The sequence below is a fragment of the Penicillium griseofulvum genome (assembly GCF_001561935.1).
Source record: "Penicillium griseofulvum strain PG3 chromosome Unknown contig_95, whole genome shotgun sequence".
NCBI classification, from domain to species: domain Eukaryota; kingdom Fungi; phylum Ascomycota; class Eurotiomycetes; order Eurotiales; family Aspergillaceae; genus Penicillium; species Penicillium griseofulvum.
In genome coordinates, this window is record NW_024467454.1 from 246,401 (window position 1) to 259,013 (window position 12,613).

Below are 12,613 nucleotides of genomic sequence, written 5' to 3' on the forward strand. Positions count from 1 at the left end.
TCATAGGAGCTTTCTTTTGTTGTATCTATATGTATAACCCCATTTTGGGGTGGTTGGATGAAGTGCAACAAATGAAAGGTAGGTGGAGAGAAGGAAATTCCGGAGAAACCTTCCGCATCTCCGTTGGAATCCCCGCTTAGTTGTATAGTGGAGCTTTAACTGAGCTATTACCCAGGTGCTTATGATGAAGTACTACAGAGTATTTAATCCTATTTAATTTTAATTACGCCAAATCTACTATAGAATAGAATACATCGTAGAAAACAATGCCTTTGTTCTCAGGATCCCTCAATTCCCATTGGCTTAGAGCCAACATCAGTATTAGTATTAGCTTATTAATGTCTACAAATGTACTACCTATATAGATAGCAAATCTCTCTTATAATATACAATTGCAAAATTGGCTAATATCGATATCTGCCAAGGTGCCAGCGAGGTCTTGTTGTAATAAGAATAGGTCTATCCCCACTAAAAAGGGGCTGAGTTATATAGATGTTCGTCAAAACAACGCAGATCAGCTGGTTTCTCAATCAGTTGCAGTGACGATCTCCCTCTATATCCAATAAAGTCCAACTCAAGGCACTAAATTTATATACAGCCTGGGTTGATATTCGTAGATTTACGATTACTGGTGCAATAAATAAGAGCAAAGCAAAGCTAGCTAATACATACATGCCAAGATCTCAATAAAGAGAACTCCCCAAAAGAAGATGAGTAGTAAATCAGCTAAAGTACCCAACTAAAGCTAAGGATACACCGTTGGTACCTGATGTAGCAGTTACGGGTGATCAGCATAGAATCACTTGGCAAAACGAGCCACGTCGACTGTAGACCTCCTCGATAAATGTCAGCCTAATAGAATGCATGAACTATTATAAGGCGTTGAGTGTGGATATATGTTAACCCTAAACGCATACAAGGCAACAGCGCGGTCAACATAGTGTAACTCAATATAAGTGCAGAGTAAGCGAACCCCTACGCCCTCTACCCCAAATCAATTCTTACATATAAAACCCCAGACTAAAAGACTTATAAACTTGCAAGCTGCAAACGCCACTTTCCAACCTCACACTCCCAACCTCCCTTCAACTCATAAAATACCAATCTCCAACAATGACAACCCGCTTAAAAGAACTGGGCGCCCAAAAACCCCCAGTATTCAGAATCAACCTCTCCAACCCACCAGAAGAGCGCTACACAGCCCTAGCCCATCTCTACAAAGACCGCATGCGCTCCGTAACCAGCATATTCGACGACGTAATCCACAACCTCCACCCAAGCATCCCAACAAAACCAATCCACTGGCTAGCCCGTCTCTTCCTCCGCAGACTGTACACAGACGAAGAAACCGCTGAGATCCGCGGCATAAGTCGCGTAACCGGAATCCCCCTGTACCTCCTAATCAGCCTAAACGTGGTCCTGGATCTACTAATGGGCTGCACGAGTGGCGGTGTACGCATGCTCGACGGCCTCTGGACGCGAATGGTTCATTTCCGCACATTGGACTGGGGAATGGATCCACTACGCTCACTGATCGTGCAACTTGAATTCGTGACCAACGACGACCCAGATAAAGTCCTCGCTACGTGCATCACGTACGTTGGTTTCGTGGGGATTCTCACGGGTGTGCGCAAAGATCTGAGCGTTTCGCTCAATTTCCGTGCTGTGCATGACACCCGTCGGAATTGGGGGTTTTATTTTAATCATTTGCTTGTTTTGCTTGGAATCAGACAGTCTATTACTTCGTTGTTGAGACAGTGTGTTCTTCCCATGGCTGGGTCCGGGGGAATCTCGAATACATCGACTATGGAGGAGATACTGGAGGAAGTGCCTTGTTTGCGGACGACGGCTGCGTATTTGATTTTCTGTGATGGGAGGAGTACTGTTGCGATGGAGAAGGATTATGAGACTGCGTTTTGGCGGAGGTCGAGTTCTTTTCTTATCAAAACTAATCATGATGAGGATGGGTCGATTATGGATGAGGCTGTTGCGAAGGATAGGGGGTATACGGGTTTGCGGGTGGCGGATGGGATGCAGAGTATGGCTGAGATTATTGAGGAGAGTAAAGAGCGACAGGCATCGATGCAGGAGAAGTGGGATCGAAGGGTGGAGGATCATGGGGCTTTTCAGCAGCAACTTAAGAGGAGGAGGGTTAAGAATGCTGCTGTTCCACGTTCGGAGTCTATTCATTTGACGTGGAAACGGAATACGAAGGTTGGGTGGGAAGATGGTGCGTCTGAGGTGTCTGTTACTCTTGGGACTGTACTTGGGTGGCTTTTCTCGAACCCGATTGTGAATGAAGATACTCATTACGCTGTCCTGATGGATCCTGCTGAAGGCAGGTTCATTTATTCAGGACAGTTTCCAGCTCAGGTATCATCATAGCGATGTTTTTGTACGAATAAATAAACCATTTACTTATCTCGGCTATTGTCATGTAAACTTCAAGTTGATAGATATATGTACAGGAACAGATAGCAGTATCAGAGCGCTCAAAAGCACGAAAAAAGCAGGAATAAATAAGATACTATAATATACAGATGCAGAAATATGGAACTCTGTTCGAACAGACGCAAATGAGCCAAGTTATGTAGGTCACAGTCCCGCTGATACATGGAAACAATACCTCAGCCAAGTGGCCATATCATTATCGAAATGCATCCATCACATCATAGTAGGATAATAGAGAACAAGATTCTCTCATCACTGCATGAACATCAACATTTCCAAGATATCAATCACGTCGTCACACCAATAGTAGTAGAACTCAATCAAAGAAACCAAGATAAACCTCTCACGGATCTCTAATCCAAGCAATACTACTCTCCGAGATGAGCGTCTCATCCACCCGCAGAGCATTCAAAAGCACTTCTCTAGGCATCGAGCCTGTGAAAAGATCCTCACCCATCGTTGCAGGCGGATGAGAATGCAAAGCGCCAGCATGAACCTTCGTCTCAAGCGGCGGTCCATCGAGCGCAAAGCCCAATTTCTCCGCGAAGACACTCCGCTCATTCAGACAGTTGATCATCAGCCCCAGACGTCTGTGAAGAACAGTGACTAGTTGCAAAGAGCCATCCCAGTAACGGCCCAGTTCGTGAACGGTATCTAGCGCACCTCTGATATAAGAGATGCACTCGTTCAACTGCGACGCCAGACCAGCTGAGCTGAGAACGTCAACGGCTGATAGGATGACGTATCCCAGGAATGGGTTCAGGAGTGTTAGGGATATGGAAGTCTCAGTGGTGTGTCGGGAGGGGATGATTTCTTTTGCGTATTGGTCAAAAGTAAGCGAGATGCGGAGGATTTCGACGGCGTGGTATCGAGCCCGGTGGATGTACTGGCCTAGGATTTCGGGCCGGAGGCTCTGGTAGCGGGCGTGTCTGTACAGTTTCATCAAACTGGCGTGGTAGAATAGATGGGTTGAGATGAAGGTGTCTGCTTTTCTTTGGCGGATGCTTCGTTCTAGGTTTATGGCTGAGAACGCCATATAGTCGGGGAGTCGGGTCATCCATTGGTTGGACTTTTGGATGATGGTTGTGTGGAATTCTTCGGCGAGTCGGTTGTATGCTTCGGGGGGGATGTGTGGTAGCCGGGTTATATGCATGGAGATGTCTCCCCAAATAGCCATGATGTCGATTAAAAAGGCCATTGGACTTAGGGTGGAGCGATCGTCGTCTGTGGAGGCTGGAATGTGGTTGAGGAATGATTGGAAATAAGGGACTGTCGCGTACTGCTGAGTCTCGTATATTTCTTCTCGACACGGGAGCCTCAGGAGGGCTGCATCGGACGAGATGAAGGTCGACGAAGCGGAATAGAGGCTCGAAAAGCGCTGGTCTTTTGTCAGTAACTAGGATTCGGTCTTTAGTTGATGTGCGGATTCTTACATCAAGAACAAAGGCAACCCAAAAGGTTCGTCGTCGGCACTCAATCAAAGCCTGTGGATGTAATCCATAGTCACACTTCTGGCTTTGATTCACAACAACACCGCCAGATTCCACATTGTAACGAAGCCCATACACCGCTCTTCCAGCTGCACCTATAGAGTCCCAGGACCCGACCAGTGACCCTGTAGCGTAGTACCAAAGACTCATTATGATATGACTCTGAGCAAGTTGCAAAGAGAGGCTATGCTGGCTTTGGTTAATGGCAAAGCGGGCTATACGAGAGTATCGCTTCATGGCTGCCATTTTGTCTAGCCTGTCTGAGAACACAGATCCAAGAGCCATCATAGAATAGAGAAGCATCTTGTCGTCTGCAGACTTGGTCGACTCGGTCTTCAACCACAAGCCGAATTGTGCATGCGGGTACATGTGGTACAGACCATCATTCACGTGCAAGAAATAACACTCAGTGTAGTGAATTGCCGCCTCCGGGTCGCTTTCATACGGGTCCAGGTTCCAGGACGCCGCGAGTGGGTCGTCTGAGTTGCTGTCCTTGAGCTCTCCCAGAATGTCAGAGTATTCGGGTGTACGAGTAGACTCGATATGTGGCGGCGGGTGTGCCATGCAATCATCTGCACTGGATATTAACGATGGGAATCGATAGGATCGCGATCTTAAAGCCCTATCCGCCTCGGCCATGGTCTCATACGTGGCTTCTTGGCCTGATGGTGTGACCAGCGAGGTCTCTGAAATCGGTGAGTGGCGGGTAGTTCCAGGAAGGGAGGTCGCGCTTTCGGAAGCTCGAACGCTGTCGTAAAGTGAGGGAGAAACGTCCAAAGCACCGTGGCTAGCGCGAGCGTAAGAATTGCCAGATGGTGCTGCCGACCCTCTCATGTGAGAACGGTTCCCCCGCGGGCTTTGAGAATATTAGCAAATGGTTCAAGACAAGTCCGTGGACGCATGTTTTTCAAAAGTCACGATCACACTTACGCACTTTCGAACCTGCATTCGCGTCCAGATTTGCGGCATTGGTCACATACGGCCTCGGGGGTTGGGTTAGGGTTACACTTGATCTTTTTCTCGCGACAGGTCAAACAGGCAAGTCCAAGACGCTTTCTCGGCCTGCCAGCTTTTGTTATCCCCCAATTTGCGTTGACGGGTGTACCGTCGATGAACTTGGGACAGAAAGATCCGTCTGCGTATACAAAGCAGAGTTCCCCATCAATGACTCGCTCATCTACCACATGAGGCCGGAGGGGCTTGCTCTGTAACCGGGTCGAAGTTTCCGGCGATGATAGTTCTCCACTAGGTACTTGATCATGTGAGGTGCTGTGAAAGAGTAGCTGGCCATGCGGATAAGATGCACCGGATGGATCACTTCTTGTCGGTGTGTGGTTTCGTGTACCTCTATGTCCCTGTAGACCCACTTGTGATAATGAAGGCAGGCCAGAATGCTGTTGCGGGAGAGATTCGGAACGGCCTCTGTCATTTATGGAGATTGGTGAAACCTGGAAATTCGGGTCGTGGCGATGAGGCGGGTATGGAGACTCACGACGCCCTATGATGGGCGTTGAATTTGCAAATGGTTGAGAGTATTGTGGTGAATTGCCCGGTGCTGGAGTGAGTATTTGACTCACGGAGGGAAGTTGCTCTGGCTTTTGGTGTGATCCAGTGTCATTTCCTTGGCCGTCTTTTTTCCGTGAAAATGGATCCGATCCGAATTGCAAACTAGCCGGGGGTGGAAGTAGGTATGGGAGGTCCGCGGATTCTTGTAAATTAGCTGGAAGCTCCGAATCCTGCTCCGAGTGTGGGCCTATGGTGGGAAACATACGACCGAAGGGACCGACATAGTAGCGTATGCCTACGCCAGGATGGGACCCGGCTCCTTGGGGGGTTGACATGGTGGTTGAATTGGATGCTATCGTCGGAGTGCTTCACACAATTTGATCCTCTATACAACCGGGCCAGACAAGCAATGTGACAAGGGGTTTGTGCACTTGAATGGGGTATAGTGTCAAGAAAAGGACCGTGGAATGATTTTGTGAGGTTGTGTCTGGCTGATCCTGGGCTTTCTGTTGGCTTTTCCGGTCCTAGAAAGATAATGCACAAAGGTACCTATTGAAAGGGGCCAGGCGACTTAGCAATGGGCTCATCTCACTAATCTTCTCCCGAGGCATAGGCACTTTCTACATACCAATTTAATTTGCCGTTTTTCAACGAACAATGATAGAATTGAATAGAAAGTTGATCAAAATCGGATGAGGCCAAAGCCGAATAGAAAGATTGTGAACGTTCCAAGCTCGGAAGTGAACGGCGAGCAGGAAGAATAAGAGAGAAGAATTTGTCCAAATGTTGCCAGCAAGCTTTTGGTGAAATTGACGTTCGAGATAGTGAACTCTTGGTAATCGGGTGGTGTGCCGGTGAAGCCGAAAAGGAAAGTAATTGAAGCTGGCTTAGAATACCACCATCTCGCATTAGTCCCGAGCAGTCACGGTCTCAGGTGCATAGTCTCCGTGCTGGGGTGTCTGCAGTATCCCGGTAGCTTGCGCCAAAGTTCAGGATTTGCTAGGCCTTAAACAAGGGCCTATAAACTTGCAGATGTCCAACCCAAGGAGTCACGGAGAGACGGGCCGAGTTGGTGCAAGGAAGCCCCGTATTTAAAATTCAGATCACTGCTGAATGCCGAAATTCCCCAGGATGCAGAGCGGGGAGATCAAATAACAACGAGATCTTGGTTCTAGGTTTGAAGAGGTAGGGATTAGTGGGGGGGTGTCGGTAAACGGTCTACCGAAAATGATATTCGAACACGCCGAGGCCTTTTCAATACCGGAATTCGGAATAGATGTGTGAGGAGACAAAAAAATAACCAAAAATGACAGGCGAAGATGAACCGGAACGATGTAAAAAACCGATGGCTAGACAAAGTAGCGGAAGGGTCTACTAGTGGACACGCCTGAGAAAACGACTAGAAGGACTAGTAGATTCCTAAGATTTTGACGTTCTCTGAGCCTCAGCCTGCAGTGTAAGGTTTTCGGCAGATTTTGAAAAAGGGAAAATGGCTTAAACCGAGGCTCAAAAACAGAAAAGTGTCAAAAGTGAAGAATAAGAAAGGAGGGGAAAGGGTAACGGCCCAAGCAGAAAGTATCCTATTCTAAGTATTTCGTATACAAAATTACCAAAGTACTAAGATTCCTATAACCGATGCTATAACATTTTTTCAAAATTGAAATGAGACAGTTAGAACTCTTTCGGTTTAGGCGGCTCCAAAGAGTGCCACATTCGGAATAGAGTGCCCAATGGTGATGGACTTTTAAAAAAAGGAAATTAAGTTAAGATAGAAATTATACGTAGAAATAGTATATTTGCTCATTTAGAGTGGATACATCGGCATTGGGTCTTCAAACTTGGCATATGGCGTTTTGAGATCGTGTCTAACGGCAATTATATCCTATATTAAATATTAAACAATAAATATAAATATACTTATGTGGTAAGATTATACGGAGTAGTAAAAAAGTATAAAAAGTATAAAGGAAAACCATGGATATAACGATATATGACCACGGTTCACTCTATAATCACATTCTTATATTAATGAAATCATCCACAGGGATCAAGGATCCCTGGTTGACATCCCTACGTTATTGAGTCTTAGGCCCAAATACCTCGAGAATACCCACTCCGTACTTTATACAAAATGACCAATCTCATGCCCTAAGGCATTTGACACTTCCGGGCTCTGCCGTACGATTCATTCCAAGATTGTATATATTAGGGAATACGATATCTCCGGATAAAAGCATTTTAAGATTTATATAGTAGTTCAAAAGTTAAAAATTCCGTAAACCAAAATATAAAAGGGTAAAAAGAATAAAAAAGAATCTACCCTCAGTGGATCCTTTTTTTCTTCGGCCGGAGGGTGGAGCGGGCGATTCAATGCCTAGACGGGCAAATCCTCCTTTCCAGTGTTGGGGCCGCAGGGCTTATCTTACTTTTGAATAACCTCTGATCGACCTGGCAAGTGGAGTGAAGTTGCCTTGTTTGAGATTTTCGAACTACGAACTATACTATATAAAGACTCAAAGCCGAGACCAACTGAGGTTATTTTGTGGCTCAATATTTAGATATTCCTTTAGATGGGGGGGTTTTTTTTTCCTTAGAGAAAGTACAATATGTAGATTATTGTATAGAATATTTCCAAAGTTACCTATACAACACCCCGGTCAAAGTCCCCACTTAGACCAACGGCGATGCAACTCTGAAATTTTGACCACGTAGGTTGTCTCAATTGGCGATCTGATCTGCAAGCCTTCGGGATCATCTTGGACTCAGCCCCTGGAGTGTGCGTTTTCTTTTATAGGAAAGGTCCGAGATGAGAGGCCCGGACTTCGGGATTTCGCCGTTAATTATACTCCAACTCGGCAGTTTGGAGAAGCCAATTTTTCATGGAACTCCTTTTTTTTGGACGGGAACAAGTTTCTCCGAACAATTACCGAAACTACAAATTTTGGGGTGATCGGAGGATTAATCCGCAAGTCCAATTACGAGGCAGATATCCCGTATATCCACTTTACGTGAGTTTATTCTTTTAAACAGTTTCTATGGGGCTAAAAAGTAAAAAAAAAAAAAAAAAAGAAAAGAAAAGAAACATAAATTAGCACATAAATTAGAATAAAAACGGGAATACGGGGAAGGTATAAAGTCCATGCCACCGTGTTATGTATTGCTACCTCATGTTTTGCATCGGCATTAGTGTTGGATTGACTCCCGTTAGCGCTTTGGTCACCCCTGAACCGATTCGTAACTGAGACATGGCTATACTTAGACATGTTTGTGATCTGCGTATATGAGACCCGGGCGTATATACAAGGTTCTATCCAGAACGGAGTTGATTATTCTCCTTATTCGTGCTTATCTATTCGGTTGATCTTACCGAAGACCGCTCTTTACACTTTGCACTTTGCATTTCGCACGTCTTTTCTTTTTTTTTTTCCCTATTTCTTTACGGGTCCGGAGATTTTCCCCTTCCGATCGCACTCTCTCGGTTAATATGTGTATTCCTGAACGTTGCATTACAATCTAACAGAGTGGATTGGGCCAGGATCTGGCTTTACTAGAGGAATACAACAATACTGCGTAGAATGCCCCTTGCTACTTTTATGTAATATCTAATATACAATATGTGTCTCATTCCTAGAAGGTTCTAGATACAAAAGTACACCTCTATGCTTTGACTTTCCATGTACACGTGAGACCTCAAACTCAACGTCATGGAATACAGAGAACCCTTAACTATCAAGAAATAACCCTAATGAAGCTAACGACCCCAACCAGTCGGATCAGTAGCATGAGGATAACATGCAGAAACAAAAAAAGCTCAACTGACGTACCTCGGGCTTGCAAGTCCCTCAGACTATCAGCCGCGGACCCTGACGGCCTGCCTTGGCAACCCGCCCTCGCACGTCCCTGATCTCCGTGCCCGACGTCCAAAACAGTACATATCTCGCTTAACCAGTCTTCTTTTGGCATTGGAATTGGAATTTCCGCGCTTTGTAATTGCGTATAGCCCTAGATAGGTACGGGATACGTCCGGAGTTGAAACCACCTGGATTATGTACTGACGCCACCAGGTATTTCGGAGGAACCAACGGGGGAAAGAAAAGTCAATTAAATTGCAAGACATGTGAAGCTCCCGAATGCTTCTTTGTCTAATTTCAATCTCCCGTGTCTCAGCTTGATGCTTCCATTTAAATTGCTCTATAGATGCCGAGTTGCAATATCCAAGACGCTAGTCAATATCTTGTGGCATAGCTGTCATGTCGGAAATTCACGCTAGCTCAGCAAGGAATACTGTATGTTTCACCCGGCTTGACTCGGCTTGGCTGGGATTATGCATGAAGTAATTTGAATGCCTTCCATGTGCTTGCTTTGAGCGCATACCTAGGTCCTCCGTACGGAGTGCTCCGTACTGTACTTGGTTATGGGGTTGGAAGCTTGTAACATGTGATATCTTAGTAGGCGCTTTGTCACATGCTCCACTATTTTGTCCAGGGTCGAGATGGTATTGAAGCTATCTAGCTACATATATATCTAGCTGCATATGCAGTATAAGGTTTGGTTGCATTTGAAGGATGAAAGCTGCCAGATTCACTCCGGAGGAAAAGGGAGCTGCATCTTGTACTCCGTAAAATGTCACAATTCATCGGACTATCAACTTAACTTCCGGGAAATGCGGTCTTAACTCACATTCCAAGGTTGTATCATGCACTCTGGCGTCTCGCTCACTATAGAGAGCTCTTATCAAATTATTAACCCTTGAAAGCTCGGTTCAGCCTTCCTCTAGAACTTGGAAGAGAGAAATGCCATGGTTGGGCTCGAGCCAAGGTGATTTGGACAAGTCGGATGTTTATATGCATCGGTCTAGGGAAGTTTCTCTAGACCAGCGATCTAGGAATGATATACCCGAATATTGGAAAGACTTCATTTCAATAATCAATATATTCTCCAACAAGGGCGAGCTAAAGGCATATGGAAGATATATATATAAAAATATATATCTCGAGATATTCTCCCATTTATTCAAGACAGCTCCCATTCTAACATCATAACTTCTAGTTAAAATAATCAATAGTGAAAAGATGTAGAAGTTTATTAATTAGCTTTGTGGGAGGAATAATCAGGGTCTTCCCTGTCGTGTCGTACATATGGAACTAGACCTGAATTGGCGACGAGCATGGTCCGAGCCGTAAGGGGAGGATTAAGCGAGAAGACGGACTCGTAAATAACGATGTGAGAATGTCAAGTAAGCAATCGGTAAATTTAACTACATGAGACACGCAATTGGGTTCACTAGACAGACACTGGTGATAAAAAAAAAGGGTTCTCTTGACGGGAAGATCATTCGGCAACCCACCGCTAGCTTGAAAGCTTGAAGTGAGAGTGGAAAGGGTCTGGACAAAGTTCTTTGTTTCGAGATGCGGGCCAGACAGTTGAAACTGGTTGTGGTCAGTGGAAACGTTGGCACATCTACATCCATGTAAACGGGTTGCACAGAATAGCTCATGTACACCTTGACCCCATCTACATCTACATCTTACCATAGACGATACAATGAATTCGAGGGTCAGAAGAACATGGAAACCGATCACATTACTACTCCAAATAGACCCATGGGTATTGCAAAAAAGGCATTGATTCATTTTTGCTGACTACCATTTGCCAACACAGTTAACAAAGAAATAGCAGGGGGGCAAAGAAAGACCCGCTTAGTTCTCGTAGAGAGTGTTGAGGAAAGCCTCGGCAGGAGCAGTAGGCTTGCCACCCTCGACGGACTGCTGTCCAAGCTTCTGCTTGGAGTAGGCAGCGGCGTAGGGGTTGAGGCGGAGCATGACCTGCTTGTTGCGGAGAGGGTTCTTCTTCTGGACGTTGACGCGCTTGGTGCGGGCCTCACCCTTGGGAGCCTTAAGAACGGACTGGATTTCGGAGGAGTTGATGAGGCGGGTGAGGTCGGCGTTGGCAACAACGTTGGAAGGCAGGAGGTAATCCCGCTTGAGAGCCGAGGGGCTGGTGGTGGTACCGTAGACCTGGTCAAGAGCCTGGAAGGCGGAGGAGGTCCAGATAACGAAGCGACCGAGGTGACCACCGGGGGCGAGCTGGAGGAGGTTGAGGGAGAAGACGGGGGAGGTCTCGACACCGGGGATGTTGCGGAAGGCCTTGACGAGGTCCTTGCCGTCGGTCTCGGGGTTGTAGACAACCAGGGGTCCGCGGCGCTGGCGGAAGCGGCGGTTACGGAGCTTACCCTTACCGGCGCGCATCTTGCGGGACTTCTGGACCTTGACGAGATCGGGACCGGCACCGACAGCCTGGAGGAGGGCGATGGCAGCCTTGGTCTTGTTCAGGGACTCAACGGCGGCGGACTCAACGACGAGGGGAACCTCGGGGACGTTGGCGACACGGTGACCGCGGGCGAAGAGCAGAGCGGGGGAGGCAGAAGCAGCCAGAGCGGAGGCGGTAGCGAAACGACTGTAGACGCGAGATTATTAGTTCCTCCGCATTTCTCGAGTCGTTCAATTCCTTCAATGGGATTCCACATACCGCTGGCCAACGTTGACCTTCTGGTGCCACTTGCGCCAGACCTTGGTAGGGGCGAACATACGACCGGAACGGCACTGGTTACCGAAGGCAGCCTGACCGGCACGGTGAGTACCACCACCGGAGACACGGGGGATACGGGCAACAGCACGACCTATTCAATGAGAAGAAACCCAGTCAGTTATTGTTCCCCATAGAGAAGAATTTGATGATTGCGAAAATTTTCGCAAAATCCGGATCCGATTCTTCCAATCTCGAAAAATGTGGTAAATCACGTACCGGTACCCCAGGACTCAGCAGAGGTCTGTTCACCAGCCTTCTCGCTCACGGCGTAGGGCTGGCGCTTGTTCTTGGCCATACCAGTGTGAACGTGCCTGTAGAGCGATGGTCAGCACTTCCCCTCCATCGATTCGTGAATCCTTCAATTTTCTGGCGAGTCATACTGGACAATATCCGGGCGGATAGGAGCACCGAACACGGTGGGAAGGGGGTGGGAGGCCCCGGAGGGCTTGCCCTCAGCCGTGGCGATCGAGACAGTCGGGCGGGAGGCCATTGTTGCTGGTCGGTGTCGAAGTGAGGTTGAAGATCCAATCTCTCTGAGTCGGGGGGCTTCACAACTGGGTGTGGATTTTTTCGCTTAG

At 47.0% G+C, this 12,613-nt stretch overlaps 3 protein-coding genes across 3 annotated transcripts; 1 reads left to right on the forward strand and 2 right to left on the reverse strand.

Annotated features, from left to right (window-relative positions):
• Nucleotides 1-1,113: 1,113 nt before the first annotated feature.
• Nucleotides 1,114-2,385, forward strand: PGRI_056130 (uncharacterized protein; the record flags this gene model as incomplete). The annotated part of the gene is made up of 1 exon (XM_040793326.1): nucleotides 1,114-2,385. The coding sequence occupies one exon, from the start codon at nucleotides 1,114-1,116 to the stop codon at nucleotides 2,383-2,385; it is 1,272 nt and encodes a 423-aa protein (XP_040648181.1).
• A 409-nt stretch (nucleotides 2,386-2,794) lies between these two features.
• Nucleotides 2,795-5,370, reverse strand: PGRI_056140 (Zn(II)2Cys6 transcription factor; the record flags this gene model as incomplete). The annotated part of the gene is made up of 4 exons (XM_040793327.1): nucleotides 2,795-3,829; nucleotides 3,885-4,797; nucleotides 4,872-5,210; nucleotides 5,309-5,370. 4 exons carry the CDS (start codon nucleotides 5,368-5,370, stop codon nucleotides 2,795-2,797), a joined length of 2,349 nt encoding a protein of 782 aa, XP_040648182.1.
• Nucleotides 5,371-11,146: 5,776 nt separating this feature from the next.
• On the reverse strand, nucleotides 11,147-12,525 carry PGRI_056150 (60S ribosomal protein uL4; the record flags this gene model as incomplete). Its single annotated transcript, XM_040793328.1, has 4 exons — nucleotides 11,147-11,903; nucleotides 11,976-12,126; nucleotides 12,252-12,346; nucleotides 12,416-12,525. The coding sequence occupies 4 exons, from the start codon at nucleotides 12,523-12,525 to the stop codon at nucleotides 11,147-11,149; spliced, it is 1,113 nt and encodes a 370-aa protein (XP_040648183.1).
• Between the last annotated feature and the right edge of the window lie 88 nt (nucleotides 12,526-12,613).